We start from the raw sequence: 16,926 nt of genomic DNA on the forward strand, positions 1-16,926 counted from the left end.
TGGACAGCAGACATGTTCAGCATATAGAGGAAGAAGAATGACCTTTTCTTTGACAGAATGGGGCTTTATCAGTCACATTATTCATTTAGTCTGACTCAAGCAATCTGAGCTGATTACTAATGATGTCACAAAGGCCAGATAACACTGTAAGCTAATGACATTACATACATTTATCACATTATGATGAATGTTTCTATTATTTCAGTTTCTGGCAGTATTTAGCATGAAAATGTTTTATGTAATTTTCAGCCAGTTGAACTGCGGTTACAATGTGAACGGTTCTTGCAGTGATTTCATCTTTAATCTGATCTTCAGAGAGAGATGGCTCCGCAAAAGCATCATCCTCCTGAGACTGCAAATCAGTCCCGAGAGGATGCAACTGTTGGAACAGCTTTGAGACTTAACAGACGCAGGAGACATCAGAGAGAAACTGTTGACTCGCGCTCGGTGTGGTGGGGATTTTAAGCGCGGTGTCGGGGACGCACAGATTTGGTTTTCGAGCTCAGGCCCTGGCTGACGCTGATCACACTCTGGAAAATGTGTAATTCTCTCAGGCTCGACCATGTCAGGTTCAGATTTTCGCGGACGGCTGTGAACAATCGATGATAGGAGAGCTTAAAGAGAAGATGGATGGGTGATTACTGTGCTGTGCCCCCCTATCCTCAAAAAGAAAAACGCACTGCAATGCAGCTACACTGTCATTAACTCTCAGTCCTATCGTGTTCAGTGAAGGTGTTGATAGTTGTAGCTGCGTCACACCGACTCCCCCTTACTCCTTTCTTCTGGCCCTTTCCAGTAAAAGAAACTCACTCTGGTAGCCATCAATAAACTCTTGAAAAGTATGAAGGGAGAAAAAAGGAGAATGAAGCTTGGCAGCAGCAAATACCTACCTTACTATTTTTGTGACTGACACTCAAGCAAAACACTTCCCACATTTCATATTTTATTTCTTATTTCCTTGATCATAATTCTTTTTTACCCTGATTATAGTAAAGCTATATTATTTTTTGGTGCCAGTATTTAGTGGAAGAGGAAATGCAGCTTAGGACACATACCTTGGTTATACAGGCCTTTACACCTTCGTCCTATCTGAACCCTCCAACACATTCGTGCGGTGTGTTTGCCAAAATAATCCTTAGCGTCATATTGATACAGTTTGTGCCAGATATCATAGCAGTTCTTCTCTGAGTCATATATTTGTCGAATCAGAACACACAGACAAAATTAATCCAGTGCGAGTTGTCGGCACATTCATATTTATAGTGCAAATAGGAACTGCTAATAGCGAAGTCTGCACAACTTTTAATGGTTAAAATCTGCCACAATGTAAAGAAGTGTAGGATAAGAATCAATCTGAATGAAAATATATCGTAATAAAATATGGTAATATACTGTTTGCCTGCCTGAGTCACATGTAGTGACTCAGCTAAAAGCCTGTAAGCGAAAACTGAGCATTAAAAGCCAGTGTGGAGTAGAAGTGGATAATAAAGCCATCCGACAGTGAGTCTGCAGACATGCTGACTTGACATTCTCCACTTCCTCTTATAGCAGAAGAATGTCTGTTGAATAATGCTAATAATTTAATTTCCACCCTGCCGCTCAGTAAAAACTGATTTGGTCATGCACATACAATAAACCTGTGAGTGCATTTTCCTAACATTACCAGGGAAATTGACACCAGCAACGTTTTTATTAAGCGTTTCTGGACCATTGCAAAATGTAATAATTCACACCAACTCTGAAGGACACACGGCAATGCAGGCAGTGTCCACAGACAGCCACTGAAATCACACAAATGTGAGCAACTGTGACTGTAATGATCAACCAAGGTCCCGACTCACTATGTGCTTTATGGCAGCAGTAACCATGTTTCTATTAACCTGCCTAACGTGCATTTGCGAATTAAAAACAAATAATGGAAATACACAAATTGGCTTGAATGAGGTGGTTTTACAGAATATTCGACAATGGTTCAAATCCTGGTCGGCTGGTGGACATCAAAACATCCATAAAGTTTTTTACCAGCTCCATCAGTGTCTTTATCGGCTCCTTCGGTGTCTTTACCAGCTCCATCAGTGTCTTTACCAGCTCCATCAGTGTCTTTATCGGCTCCTTCAGTGTCTTTACCAGCTCCATCAGTGTCTTTATCGGCTCCTTCAGTGTCTTTACCAGCTCCATCAGTGTCTTTATCGGCTCCTTCGGTGTCATTTCTGCGACTGAAGAAGCGTTTGTTTTGGTCTGAGATGCTGGTGGTCTAATGCGACATCTAGTGGCAATGACGATTGCTTAAAGAACCTTTAAATATTACAACAGCTATTGTGATGGATGTACGTGAAATCACCATCCCAGCACTTAGCAGATGCTGGAAATCCATCACCATGTTTAAGTGGAATGATATTGCGGAAAGAGAAAACCTAGCTTCATTAGCTTAACATCACCCAATGGAAACACAGACCATTCGCAATTGTGTTTTGTCAACTTTTCTAGAATAAGAAAACCGCTTTGGTTTTGTGTGAAACTGCCATGGAAATGCAGATACTATTTCGGCTGCAGTATGGAAAGTAAAATAAATCAATCAATTGGACCAAGATTAAAAGGTGCCGTTTTCTTGGTGTATTTACTACCCATGAAAAATATTTTTGTCCCTTGATCTGTGCTCCTGCTTCAGAGGACAGCGGATTAAATAAATGAAAGCCTAAGTGTCCCTTATGCACCTTCGATGTCTCGTTTGTGTGGTAGCTTTCTCACAGCAACACCTCCAGAACATATACAATAAAGTAAAATAACAGGAAGCATCCCTCCGCTCCTCTATAAACTAATTTGATTTATCTTATACACGTCAGTCAGTGGGTGGCAGCCGACAGGGAGAGTGGCGAATGCATCTCACAGTTTCCCCGAGTAATTTCATGGCGTCATCCAACCCCCTTAATGCAGATTGCCCTCCACAGCTGCGTGTGCGACTCCACACAGAAAGACCCTGCAGTGAAGGGTTAGTGAGCAGTGATCAGTTTGGGTCGGTCCTTTTGGCAGCGACTGCAGTAGCTGGCTCAGCTTCCGCTTCATACATGCGAAGGATGCTCATAACATGAACCATGGCGCACTAAATATTCCCTTTTTAAAATGCTTTTGACCTCATATCATAAACGTTTTATGATGCCATGAATATAAATGACCAAATGTGCCACAGGCTTAAAATGTCCTGTTGTTTTTGCACATTTTGGGACATGGGTAGTAATGTGTCTTTCTTTGGCTCATGAAAATGTTTATGCAAGGCTCGGGCTTGACTTTCTCCACATGAGGCCTGACTGACCCTCCACAGTCGAGTATTATAAGTTCGATAATGACTTTCTCCTTAGTGCCCCGCTGCTCAGCGACCGTGAGGAGTTCTGCAACGTTCAGAGAGGTTATTCTCTATTATAGAGCTCTTTTGGCACATAATTCTGCATAAGCCCCTACTGTAGAGACAAATTGCTTGGGCACCTGTTGACAGTAGCACAGAGGAGACTTGGATTGCCAGGAGTAATGCACAGTGCTGCAAATCAGTTTCCTCTCTGCAGCTATGACAACAAAGTCTGAACTGAAATGAACCTGTTTTGGTGGAGAGGCACTTCAGAGCTGCTGTTGAGCTTGTTGTGCAGTTGTTCACACTCCACGGTTGGTTCAGAGACGCGGGGTGTGGGGGCTGGAGCTGGACATGTTTACCCCTCTATATCTATCTCTCTGTGATGTTATTGAACAGTTTAAAAGCAACATCTGCCAATTCATTTTTATGGCAAACACTTCCAGCGCCACAGGGGGGGCAAACAAGCCCAGCTAGACACACACAAACACACTATTGTTATCAGCTTTTTCATAGCACATGTCTTAACTATAAACATCAAGAATGATGAGTAAAAGTCAATATTTCCATTTTTTGGAAGAATTTTTCCAGAGTAGCAGCCTGCACTGCAAAAAGCCCCAATTTCAGATCAATGATTATGTAAATCAGCAGTGATATTTTGACAGAATCAGTTCTGCACACATGTCTCAAGGGCATTGCTCTAACTCTAACTAATTCATCGTGTGTTGAGTTCAATCCGAGGTTTAAGTCAGAAAACAGCCAGTTTGTTCTATTTCTATTCCCGTCACACCAAACACAGGCGCCTTTTGTTATCAGCGATGTGATTTCTTTATTTTTTTTCTCCAGTTTCTGCAGAAATGCTCCATATCTCTGGCCTGCACGCTCCTATTGTGATAAAGATTGCTTTTATGAAGCTTCTTGTGCACCATATTGTAATATTGTGCATATTTAATGCTCATTGTCTCATGCCTTTTTTTTTTTTTCCTTTTTTTTTCATCACATCAGGCGGTCATCCTTGGAGTAATTTATAATTCACAACTTCATTTGTTGTCGCCTTTACGCCTTTCATTTTTCTCATTAAAACTTTTAAAGGCACGAGTCCACGAGCGAGATTTGTTCCACATTAAACCGAGTCGGTGAGGATGTGGAATGTAAATGTGCTGCGTTTTGTTTGGGTGACACACGCGCAAATCAGCGAGACACATTTTAATGACGTTTGATGGGTAAGAGTTGGCACCTGACCTTGTTTCAGCCCACGTGAGAAGGGTTTTTATTTAAGGAGAAGACAACAAAACAAGAAAAAAGAAAGGGCTTTCGGAAAGGATGAGTCAAGAAGACTTGGAGAAGCTGTTTTTCTCTCTCCCCGTGTATTTCACTTCCTTTATCTTCCCTCTGTACTTCCCACTTTATCTCCATTCTCTTTTATCCCTTTACCCTCCTCTGTTTTATGTTTCTTCCTGAATCTCTCCTCTTTCTCTTTCTCTTTCTCTTCACTACCCGCTTTTTTTTTTTTCTCGTCTCAGTCTCTATCTTGCTCTGCACACCCACATGCTCAGACAGAGATTGTTATACTCGAAGAATAGTTCCTTCTACTCTAACCCCATGTTGTAAATCCTTTATAGAGAACGCTGAGGTATTTCTGAGGGAAGCATGTATTATCTCCGATTTTGGCTCTAGTTTGTGCTCCTGCCTGGGCACCGGGCCAGTGCTACAGTTTGACTGTTGTTCTGCAGTAGCTCTTTGCTTTGCAAGGTTACAAGGAAGGAGGCTGGCCGGCAGGAGGGATTATAGCACAAACACACAAACAAAGTGCAGGACTGGAATAGAGAGCATAGGCGTTTCTATTGAAATCAGCATTCTCCAGCTCTTGTTTCTTCAGTACACTAAATTCCTAAGGTACCGCTGCAGAATTTCAAGCAGTGCAGTGAAATTAGCATTAAAGGTTCACTTCATAACAGTCAGAAAAGTGTGTTACCACGGCAAAAGCATGGAAAAAGATAAATGGACAGCACGTATATATGTGGGGTTGCGGATCGAAACCCGGTTCCAACCAGAGAAAAGAATTGAAGAATTTCAGTTTTGCTTATCGGTTCCTAACGACAACAGGTTGCACATCACACCTGAGCAGCACGGCGTCGATCTGAAAGATGCACAGTGTCTGATGTGCTGCTGTTGCTGCTGCAGTGAATCATAAAGTTCAGCTACTGCACATCGGTCTATACTCAATTCACCTTTGGATCAATATGTGCAGTTTGACATTGACTCTGGTGTTTCTGCTGCTGGAGAGGATTTACTTCTGACTACAAAACTGTGTGATGCTTAGCCACCACTGTTTTTGTTTATTTTCCTTAAATACTTTCCAGAGTATTATTTTCTTTTTGAAGTGCCTCGACTCAAGAGATTAATCTTGTTTACATTTGCTTGTTTTAACTGTTAAAATGACCTCTGGATGAGGTGTACATGTGTTGATAGTGGGGATGGTGTGTGATGTCATTGACTGGTAAAATATAGGACAAACAAAAGATGCTTAATCTTTGTTTTCTACACCTGACCTTCCTTTATTAACCATTTTGGAATCAAATAGGGAATCGATAAGAACCATAATCAATAAGCAGAATCTGAATCGATAAAATTAAAACGACAACCAACCCTATCTACCTACATAGCAGCTTTTCCTACACACACACACACACACACACACACACACACACACACACATACTTAAATACTTTTTGGAGTTCAGTATCTTGCCCAAGGACACTTTGAAAGGCAGATCACATGCCTACATCTTCTGAGGAAAATTGACATGTGCTCAGTTCCTCAAATTCGCAATTAAAACATCTGAAATAGTTCAAATCCTGAAAAAGTAAAAAGTAAAGTTAAAGAAAAGTAAGAAAAAAAACAGTTAATGAAAGAAGTTGAAACGGCGATTAAATGGAAGTGCAGAAAAAAAGTTCCGATAAGTATAAGCACTGAAGGGTTGAGTCGGGGGGCAAGTCCTGAGGGAAACTGAAGTATCATCTGAAGTTCAACCACTGAAATGTTTAAGATGACCAGTGGGATAAATTGAGCTGCAAGTGTCAGTTGAAGGTCGGTCACTGGGAGCAGATGAACTGTGAGTTAAAGAACAACAGATAAGAGTGGCTCCCCTGGTAGAGCGCCTACCACAAAGGCTTAGTCCTAACCTTTGCTGCATGTCATCCCCTCTTTCTCTCCCTCTCCCTAACCTTCCTGTCCATCTCTCTCTGTCCTTTCAGAATAAAGGCAAAAATGCCCAATAAAAAAAGAACGGCAGATAAAAGCTGTGGAAATGTTAGAGGAGGAGTAAGAAATGAATGCAGTTGAAATGTCAGTTATAAGATATGAATATCAGCTGGTGACTCGGCCATAAATGGAACTACTTTACCTGTAATACGCTCATGCTTATACAACTTGTTATGTAGTGGAGCTGAAACCTGTAGTGTAGTACGGCTAAAATTAACCTAGGCAGTTATAGATAACTGTCAAAAGATGCCAGGAGGCTGCACACTGGTGTCGCATTCATGATGAACCAAATCGAAAGATTAATTTTCTAGTTCATGAGCCTATCACGATGCCAGCGAGGCTTGTGTATGTGAACATATTTGACAGTTTCTGCTGTCATCAAATAGCAGAATAGTAAAAAAAAAAAAAAAAAAAAAATCGCAACCACCTGGCTGGGCATTCATGTGATACCTTTTTATTCATATTAATTCTATCAGCAGGCTCAGTCGCAGTAAAGATTTAATCCCCCATTTAAAGGATAGAGGATTAACTGGCATGCACCCGGCAGGTACTGAAAATATCTATACCTTCTATTTTGGAAGCCCCTGCAGTCACTAATGTGTGTGTGTGTGTGTGTGTGTGTGTGTGTGTGTGTGGTGTGTGTGTGTGTGTGTGTGTGTGTGTGTGTGCGTGTGCGTGTGCGTGTGCGTGTGTGTGTGTCATGAAGGTGTGGCAGTGTGGCGGCAGCGTGGAGGTCCTGCCCTGCTCGAGGATCGCCCACATCGAGCGTGCCCACAAGCCGTACACGGAGAACCTGACGGTGCACGTGCGTCGTAACGCTCTGAGGGTGGCTGAGGTCTGGATGGACCAGTACAAGAGTCACGTCTACATGGCCTGGAACGTTCCGCTGCAGGTGAACAGAGAGCACAAACAAACGCATGTTGGGAGTTGGATACGGTGCTTATTCTCTGTGTGGGAGAGTGTGTGTAGGCATAATTGTGTTTGTGCTTTTTTTGTGCTCTGAATCTGTGTCATAGATCTCCTAGCAACCATGACGACTGCCATCGTGGAGATCGTTGGAGATCAGTTGTGCATGAAATAAGGGTTGAATACACCTGAGGAAGATCGTTGTACTGTGGATACAAGGCAGTTATTAATGTTTAATTTATCAAAGTGAATATTGAGGGTAGTTTTGATTTTAAAATGTGTTACTGTGACACACTCGTCTGTTGGACTTGTCAAAACCAAAATCCTTTTTGGTTTTTCATGTCATTAAAGTTCCTCTCCAGACATGTTTTAAACTATGTAATAATATACTATGATTAATATTTAGTTTAACATGGTTTTCCCACGTAAAGTTTTGCAGCTGGGAGCACATATACGATTACTTCCTCATTGAGAAATTCTGCATCAGGCCTCGTGCCCTGCCCACCTCCGCTACTCGTTGACAGGTGAAAGAGTAGTGTGTGTCATGATGGTTAGCGTTAGTCAGACCCAGACGCAGGAGTTTGTTGAGGAGCGAGAAGTTTGTTCTGCACCAAACTCGGCGACTAGAAGACGTATCGGAACAGTAAGCTAGTTATTTGTTTATGTTGTTTGTTAGCTTGTAACTGGCGGTGGCTGACACAGTGTTAGCGGTTGTGCTAATGCAAACTCTCACTCTCCGAACTGACAAGGTTTCAGGTTTATTAAGCCCCGCCCCCCGCCCAGGAAGTTGACGGTATCGGTTCTTTAGGTTTGTGACGTATGAAACCCTGGCTGTCATTGGTTCACTGCAGCTCCAAGGGGGAAATACAAAGTCATGGCATTGACTGCTTATTTCATTTGTGATATGTTTTATATTATATAAAAAACAACCATATGGATATGATAACATTGGTAAAAACTTGATTTTGATTGCAGGTGGTCTTTAAAACAATCTTCATCAAATGACAGAATCCAGTTCTTTCTCTCTGTGATTGTACTTTGTTGCTTTCTTCCTGCTCAGTTATTATTTCTAGCTCTCGTATTGCCGTCCTAAGGATGCAGTAGTGCTGGAAGGACCCTGAGGCCCTGAACTCTGCATTTGTTATTTCTGATTCCTTGCAACATTGGAAGCTGAAAATCGTTGTATTTATTTCACTGCTCTAGGTTGTCAGCGAGATAACCACAAAGTAAACTCGTACGTGTTTGTGTTTATTTCCTTTTCTAGAACTCAGGAATAGACATTGGGGATATTTCTGACAGAAAGGCGCTGCGATCTAGACTCCACTGCCGACCGTTCAGCTGGTTCCTCTCCAACATTTACCCCGAGCTCCGATCCTACAGCAACACAGTCGCCTATGGAGTGGTGAGTTACATTTTTACTTAAGTTCTCAGGATTCCTATATTTTGAGTCCTTGTCCACAAAGTCTGGATCCTACCCCACAGTATGATGAACACTACACCGTAGACTTTCCCACTCAGTCCCCACTGGTTGTTACACATACAGAAACTCCTCAAAGCAGAGCATAAAGTATTCAGGAGTATTTTAATTCATTATGAAATAGGAACAAGGCACTCCTTTAGCTTTATCAAAAATTAATATGCCTTTGTTGTGGCAGCTTAATAGCAAGGAGTTATGAAAATGTGTAAACATATTTTTAACATGTTTTTTCTCTTGTTACGTTTCAGCCAAAAGGCGAAAAAGCCTCCAACAATTAAGGTGTTTGTATTTAAAAAAGATAGTGTTGCACTTTCCCGTCATATTTTCAATTTTATTGGCCACTTGGGGGCAGAACACGCTGTGAACACAACACAAACATGTAAAGTTATTATGGGGAATCTGTTAGCAAACTGTTGCCTGTTTAATCGTCCAGCAGACACAGAGCAGAATTTATTTATATCATGTTTGTGGCCACCTAGTGAATGTAGCTCCAGTATTCACTCTTCTTTTCGGTCTCTGCCGACTCCTCTGAATACAAATACGCCTCTATGTTACCAGCAAGTTGCTAATTTTGCTTGTCTCCTAACTGTTTGGTTCATCTGATTAGCTTTTTCCACTGAAAGCAGCTGCACGCTGCATCTGGAAATGACACAGAGGAGAGCGAGGAGAGGGAACCAAAGCAGAAACCTGCACAGTAGCAACTGAAACCTTGATTTCTTGGTCGGTAGCGTTCTTCAGCCTCTCTGGGCTGTGGGCGACAAGCGGGCTACAATTTTCATTTAGCTGTCCTCTATAATCAGCAGTTGACGCAACTGTGCTCTGCCCTCTTAGCAGTTGATGAGCATCGCAAATACCGTCACATTCACACCTGTCCCCCTGTAAACAAGGTGGGAACCAAAAGTGCTCGACACTAAAGGAGGTTGTAAATAAGCAACTTAAATGTTTCACCTACAAGATCGATATTATATATAAAGTGGTGCAACTGATAATGAAATTATATAATAGACTCAATGACGTAATATTAATTAAGGATAGAATAAACTCAAACAATATTGCGACAATTAATAAACAACACAATTTAATCAATCAATTAATTAATTAAACCAACTTCACTTGGCTATAGTCGTGTCATGAGCGCTGACATAGCACTAAAACAGCGTAAACACTGTCTCATGATGACAACACATCTACCTTTTCAAGCTACAACCTCAGCTTTTCCATCAAAGCTGAGACTTTCTATTATTTTTTCATGTTTTATGTCAGTTTTTAAACAATATTTTCATTCAGGCTGCACTCATATTTAATACAACAGGGAGGTATTAGGGTTTTTTTTTCGTTTGGGTTTTATTAAAATCGTCCTCTTGTGTGGCCATGTCCACATGTTCATTGTCCGTTTCCCATTTCCCACCAATAATGTAATTATATAGAAGCCAATCAACCATAAGCACTGACATAGCACTGAAATACCATTAACTCCTCCTCATGACGAAACTTTTCCATTAAAACTCAACTTTTCCAAGTATTTCCATTAATGATTGCATCGCAGATCACAGCAGCGAGGGACTGAAAGGGTGAACCTTTTTATGCCACTTTAGACTTAGTTGACTTATCTTTTTATGCCATTTCTGCATGGCTATTCCCCTCTTCAGCTAACAGCTGTGGGAGGATTTTGCATAATTGAAAAATGACAGTAATCTGTTGAAAGCTGAGCAGAATTATCCAACCGCTCTGACTTGTCCTGCTGATAGAGGAAGAAAAATGAGCACTTCTCGGCTGAGTCCACTCACTAATTATTTAATCATTTCACTTTTGATTGTGATTTTTGATTGTGGTCTCATTTGAACGTTTTAGACATAACTACATGCAGATATCGTTTTCTGCATCGTCGTCTGGCTTCTGCGAAACTTGACTGCAGTCTGAGAATAATCATCGCACAGAACCTATTTCCTTCATGTTGAAAAGGTCTTATTCTCTGCATGACTTCAAGTCTGTCACTGAAGAAAAAAAACAAACAAAAAAAAGTTATGAATTGATGGATGAAAAGAGACGCGGTATGGTTCTGCTCAGACATTAGCAGCAGCAAATGAGTCTGTAGCTGGGAAAACAGCCTTCGTGCCACCTCTTGTGTTTGTTGTTCGATAAACACTTCAATCACAGCACGAGCCGGATGGTTTTATTTGTTGACACTACTGAGCATGTGCGGGGGCTCGGCTTTGAGTGCGTGAGATGAAAGCATTGCCACACTGACATCTGAGAGATGTAGATATGAAGTTTACATATTTGACAAAAACAAACTCTCACAGGAGATGGGAGTTGGGGAGAGTACAACAAGTGTTCTGGCGTGATACCATCTGTGGATGCTGTTTATACACTCATCTCTTATTTAACGTGAAACAAAAGCTGGAGAAATTCACCGCTCACACAAGGTAAATATTGAACCAGAGAAACGTATTTTTGATAACATTTGTCGAGCTGTTTCAAATGAAACACTGTCTCGCAGTATCATGAACTTGAACCATTCCACCAGTTTGACGTCAGGATTGTTTGATGTTTTCAGGCCTGTAGCTAAAAGCTCACGAATACTGAGGTGTCCCCGCTGTTAGCCGCAGCGCTGGATGTTTTGACAATGCATTCACCTTGCTGTTGTGCCCGTGAGCAAAACACTGAACCCCTAACAGTACCACAGCTGTTGCTTTGTTCAGAAGCTAAAGCTTGACTTCTCTATAAAATGTAGAAAGAGGAAAGAGAAATTCCCCTTGGGGGATCAATAAAGTATCATATTATTGAACCACTGTAATAAGCGTGACAGCAACATGAGATATTGTGAGATACAGAAAACCCCCACGGGACTGTATGTGATGTGACTGCAGAGGAGGAGAGGTGGTGGGATGCAGTGAGTGAACCGGGGCTGAGGTGGAGTCAGTGAAAAAGCAAGAGGGATGACTCGGCGCTCGGGTGAGACTAACTGTTCTGTAGATTGAGGGGAAAAAAGCTATCTGTATGTAAAAGAGATTAGAAGAAAATGGAGATCTCCCCTCCCATTCACTCATCATAAACTCCAAATATTGCCCCTTTGGGACTCAGATTAGTATGACTTAGCAACCAGCAAAGATGCAGCCAATTAGCATTTTCAGTCATCCTTTAAAAGGGAATGTTTGTATTTTGCTAAAGTTCGTGAGGAATGGCAGAGCGGACCGAGGCCCAGACCACAGACCTTGAATAGAGAAATAGGCATTTCTATTCAAATCACCTCTTTTTTAAAGGTCAGTTGAATGGCATACTTAGGATGGCAGCCACAGAATGTTTACAATGCTGTGGACGTAAAAGGTGTGGAACTTAACTGAGCATAACAGATCCTGGACATTTCAAAGGCAGCTATAACATTCCTGCAGTCGGACTGTGTCTGCTCCCAAGTTACTGTTCAAAACTAACCTCCAGTTCACTACAGCCACTATTAAAGCTGCATTAATTAATGTTTTTACCCTAACATTGAGAGGAATGACTAGCTGTGAAGTGAACTGAGTCACTCGTAATGACGAATCCAAAAAGTAACATCCAGGTTTGAAACTCTACTGAGCGTTTTTGTTTTTTTAACGTTAGCAATATGCAGGACAGTTTCCTTGTTTGGAGTTCCTCTGTCTAGTAGTGATATAAAAAGATTATTGCAGCTTTAAACCACCAGACGAACTTCATTGCTTGATATAAATGACTTTTACCATAGCAGGGCTGTAGACTAACTTTCTACAGTGATTGCACTGGTGCATCTAACTTTTTCACTAGCATAAATTTTATATTGTGAACACAATTAAAACTACTTGGTTAGATTTAGGAAAAGTTCATTTCCGACTCTTCACTGCTTTGGTTCGCTGCTGCTTGGCACCGAAACGCTGCAGGGTGGAAACCCATGCTGCCGGCCTCCCTCCCATCACGGCACAGGATGTGTTTATAGAGACATTGTGCTTTTTTAACATTTTAATTCGGCTTGTCGACGGTCTAATAGCGAAAGCACTGTTCCCAACCTTTGGTTGCTATTTTCCTTTAAAATATGACTTCCTGACCTTTTCGTGTAAATATCTGAGGGACGAATGGCTAACTGAAGTAAGCTATATTGATTACGCTATGTTGATTAACATTTATTTGGCAATTATAATTCTCTGTGGAATACAGCCAAACTAAAGGAGTAACCTGCAGGAAAAAAATGAAAGCACAGATGCTTTTCCCTTTTGAAGTATTACTCTGCAGCTGCCAAAAAGAGGTGAAGGTTAGTCTAAATTGTTTGTATGACTTTCTCCTGGCAAGCAGTAATTAGCCTGCAGTGGTCCCATTTGTCTTCACTTTAACCACTTAACTAGAGCTGTGTAGTGGACCACTCTGTCATAATTGAGTTATTAATAATGTAAAAGCAGAGAGGAAAGATAGAGGGGAGAAACATATTCACGGCAGGAGGCAGGGACAGAAAGACTTGTCTACATGTCTATATTTGAAGCGTAGCTAAACCAGTTTCAGAATATTGTGGAATAATCAGTGAGACTTTAACAACTCAAAAGTTTGTGCAGGGGTGAGGTAGCTTTTTACTGTAAAGTTGTTTTTATAAATAGCTGCACGGATGCATCTATCCATATACACTTCAGGAAATCACCAGTTCACTTACAGGAGTCCTCACTTCTAGAACCGAAACGGTCGATCCAAGAGAAATTAGTGTCTCTTTAGTAAAAATCCAAAGGGGTCCATTAATTGTCTTTACTTGATAAATTCTATTCTGGCTCCCAAAACAATTGAGAAAACGTGTACATAGAGCAAATATGTAAATGTGGATATTTTTGCAATAGGCTATTCAAGATGACAGCAGCAGCTGTCAGGTCCTCTCCAGTGGCCTCGGGGCAAAAGCAGCTCTTTCTCAGAAGTCAACCTCAAAGCTAGCAGGAGATTATCACACTTAAGCAGGTGATTTGAGGCTAGTGAGCGTAGAGAGTGGGCAACTTGCCCTCACAGGCTTATTTTGCCCCAGCTTAATCCATCTGAACACCTTTTTTTTTTCTTTTTTTTTTTTAGTTCAATAATTAACTCTGATCTGTGAATGTGAGTGAAACTTTGCCATTTAAAACAAAAAACTTAGAAAATATATACAAATATATTATATTTTTTACATACAAAAATACAAAATACCTTTGGTACTTAGATTAAAGCTGCATTAACCATTGTTTTCATTCTGAGAGGTAACTTGCACAAACCTCTCAACAAAAGTCATTTTAGCACTGTGGCTAATTAGCAATTAGCTTAACTCACGATTAGCAATCTGTAATCTGTCTGTGCATTAATTATGGATGTTATGCATAGCACTAGCTAAACTGGCTAAACAGTGGAAAACAGCTAGCTTGACTCTGTCCGAAGTGACCAACACCTCTAAAGCTTATTCTAACTCTCCTTAAACTACTAAATTTCTGTTTATTTATGAGTTAAACTAAAGAGATTAGCCAATTAGCTTTAGCACTTTAGTGTTGGTAGGCCTGTTTTTAGCAACTAGCATAGCTGTTTCCTCCTGCCTCCAGTCTTTAGCATAAGCTAAACACTACCTAACTCCAGCTCCCTACCTGAATACACTGAAGTTGATATTTTCATCTCACTCTCATAAAGAAAGTAAATCGGAGTATTTTAAAAAATGTTGAACTATTCCTTCAAAGATCTAGATAAAACATAGATGCTGTTGCTGCTCGTCTATAAAACGAAACAAAAAAAGGAAAACAGCAGTCGACAACATTAAAGTAAGGATGAGCTGCTTTTTCTCTCCCATGTTTTTGTGATGAAATTTATAAAAGGCCCAGCAGCTCTGACAGCCTGAAATTGCTTTAAACGAGGAGAGCAGTTTGTTTAATAATGCCACAAATTTGAAAAATCTGATGACCAAAGCTGAAGTTACATGCGTACGTTTTTCACTCTGATTGAAATCATTCCAGTCGATGATCTCGGGTCAGCTGTTTACATTGGAAGTGATTTAACACGATCTGGTGTTTACATGCACCAACGCATTTAATCGAAAACAGCTGTATGACGTGAAAAAGTGGAGAAATGCTCATCCTGACGCATTTAAGTCAAGACAGAAGGCGTATGCAGAAAGAAGGCATCCAGAAACTAATTAAATCGTTTACATGTAAAATGTTTTATTTTGATCGGTTTATGAAAAGCTTAAAAGCCTTTTTATTCTGATTGATTATAACTGATTATAATCAGAATATTAGGCTCCTCCTTTTTTTGTTTTTTTTGCATATGTTCTACCATCATTGGTCTTATGTTTGTTTGTTAAAATCTACATAGAGTTTATCATAATTACAGATAAAGTAAATAATCTTTTCACAATTTCTCTCCCCCCCTTGCTTTTTCTCTCTCTCATTTCTTCAGTTGAAGAACAGTCTAAGAGACAACCTGTGTTTGGACCAGGGACCTGACACTGACAACATTCCCATCATGTATCTCTGTCATGGTTTGACACCGCAGGTCAGTGAACTCATTTTATTCTGTTCTATCTCTTCAAAGACAAGAAAAACCGAAACATACGCGGAAAGATCTTAGGAGATCATTGCAGAGATGGTTGAGTGGTGTCTCTTTAGTCTATAAACAACAAAAAGGCTTTGTAAGACTCAAATAGATAAAGTATATACAGTTTATTGTCACAGTTTTGAATATCTATCCACAAAAATTAAACTTGGATTTCTCTCAAGCGAGAATCCATCTTGCGAGGCTCCGAGCTGCCCACTTGTGGTTGAACCGCAGTGGTTCAGACCGATCAAGGTCCTGTGTATTATTGGCATGTCTTAAGTGTGACTGCAGCGGCTCCTAAAAAGGTTAGCATAGATGCTGCTATAACTTCAGATGTATCAGAACTGGAGAGTATTCCTTCATCGAAAGAAGAGCAGAGAACAGAGAAGTTTTCGCTCCTCTCCGACTGGCCTCGGCAAGAGTTTGATTTACCAACTGGCTCAGCGTGGAAGGATGCAGAATCTGATTGGTTGAAGTTGGCGTGTGATAGATGGTGATAGACAGATGGTACATCAAATCACCTGGCAAGTGTTTTTTGAAAGCACCTGCCACTTTCCAACAGGTTTCCAACAAAGCCTTCCCAGCGGGTTCTCTGTAACAAACCACATGGTGCATCAGGTTAAATATCAGGACATTATGAGCACCATTATTAAAGCTGCTTGAATAGATTTTTTGCTGTTGTTTATTTGTTTGTGAGTTTGCTTTTTTGCCCGCTTGGTAGCAGCAAAACAAGCTGGAAACACCACATTGACGTATTACTACCATGTTCATTTCTTTATGCATCCAGCAGACACAGAGCAACATTAGCTTCGTCTAGAGCTGATGAATGAAGGTCCAATATTCCCTCTGCCTTCAGCTCTGTTTTGGCCTCTATAAACTCCTGAGCGGAATATCTGGTTCTTTAGCTGCTAAATGCTTCACTATGTTCACCAGCTAGCTGCTAATTTACTCTTTCTGTTGGTTTATCAGAGCCTTTCGCCTGCTGATGGAATCAATATTGATAAACACAGAGTCCCACTTCATAGTTGGAGATAGTTATCTGTTATACTGCAAGTGACTACTTTCCCGTTACACATTGTTATTTGATCCATTGTTTATGTAGGTTAGTCCAACTTTAAACATTCACTGTAAAATAGGACAAGTTAAAAAAAAAAAAAATTAGGAAACCTTATAGTGTAAGTATAAAAGTATAACTATTAGTTTTAGGTTATGTTGACTTTATATCCACTTGTTGTGTTTACTTAATTTTATCTAGTTGTTCCAACTTAAAAATGGCAACTAAAGTTAACTTGCCCTTTTTTCATTAAACAGAGTGATTTTTAGAAAATGTGGTGAGTTACTGTATAAAGGGGCATCACCCATGTTGAGCTACCTTAATTCACATAAAGAAGTCACTCGTTTGCTA

The 16,926-nt window shown here is 40.5% G+C and overlaps 1 protein-coding gene across 1 annotated transcript in view; it reads left to right on the top strand.

The window, feature by feature from the left end:
- The window catches only part of LOC130176219 (polypeptide N-acetylgalactosaminyltransferase 18-like), a 63,526-nt gene that overhangs the window by 21,234 nt on the left and 25,366 nt on the right, over positions 1 to 16,926 (top strand). The window contains exons 7-9 of the mRNA XM_056387170.1: positions 7,311 to 7,496; positions 8,775 to 8,912; positions 15,384 to 15,479. Of these exons, the coding sequence (XP_056243145.1) occupies positions 7,311 to 7,496; positions 8,775 to 8,912; positions 15,384 to 15,479 (420 nt within the window). The remainder of the gene's footprint in view (positions 1 to 7,310; positions 7,497 to 8,774; positions 8,913 to 15,383; positions 15,480 to 16,926) is intronic.

This window comes from Seriola aureovittata, chromosome 10 (assembly GCF_021018895.1).
Source record: "Seriola aureovittata isolate HTS-2021-v1 ecotype China chromosome 10, ASM2101889v1, whole genome shotgun sequence".
Taxonomy (NCBI): Eukaryota; Metazoa; Chordata; class Actinopteri; order Carangiformes; family Carangidae; genus Seriola; species Seriola aureovittata.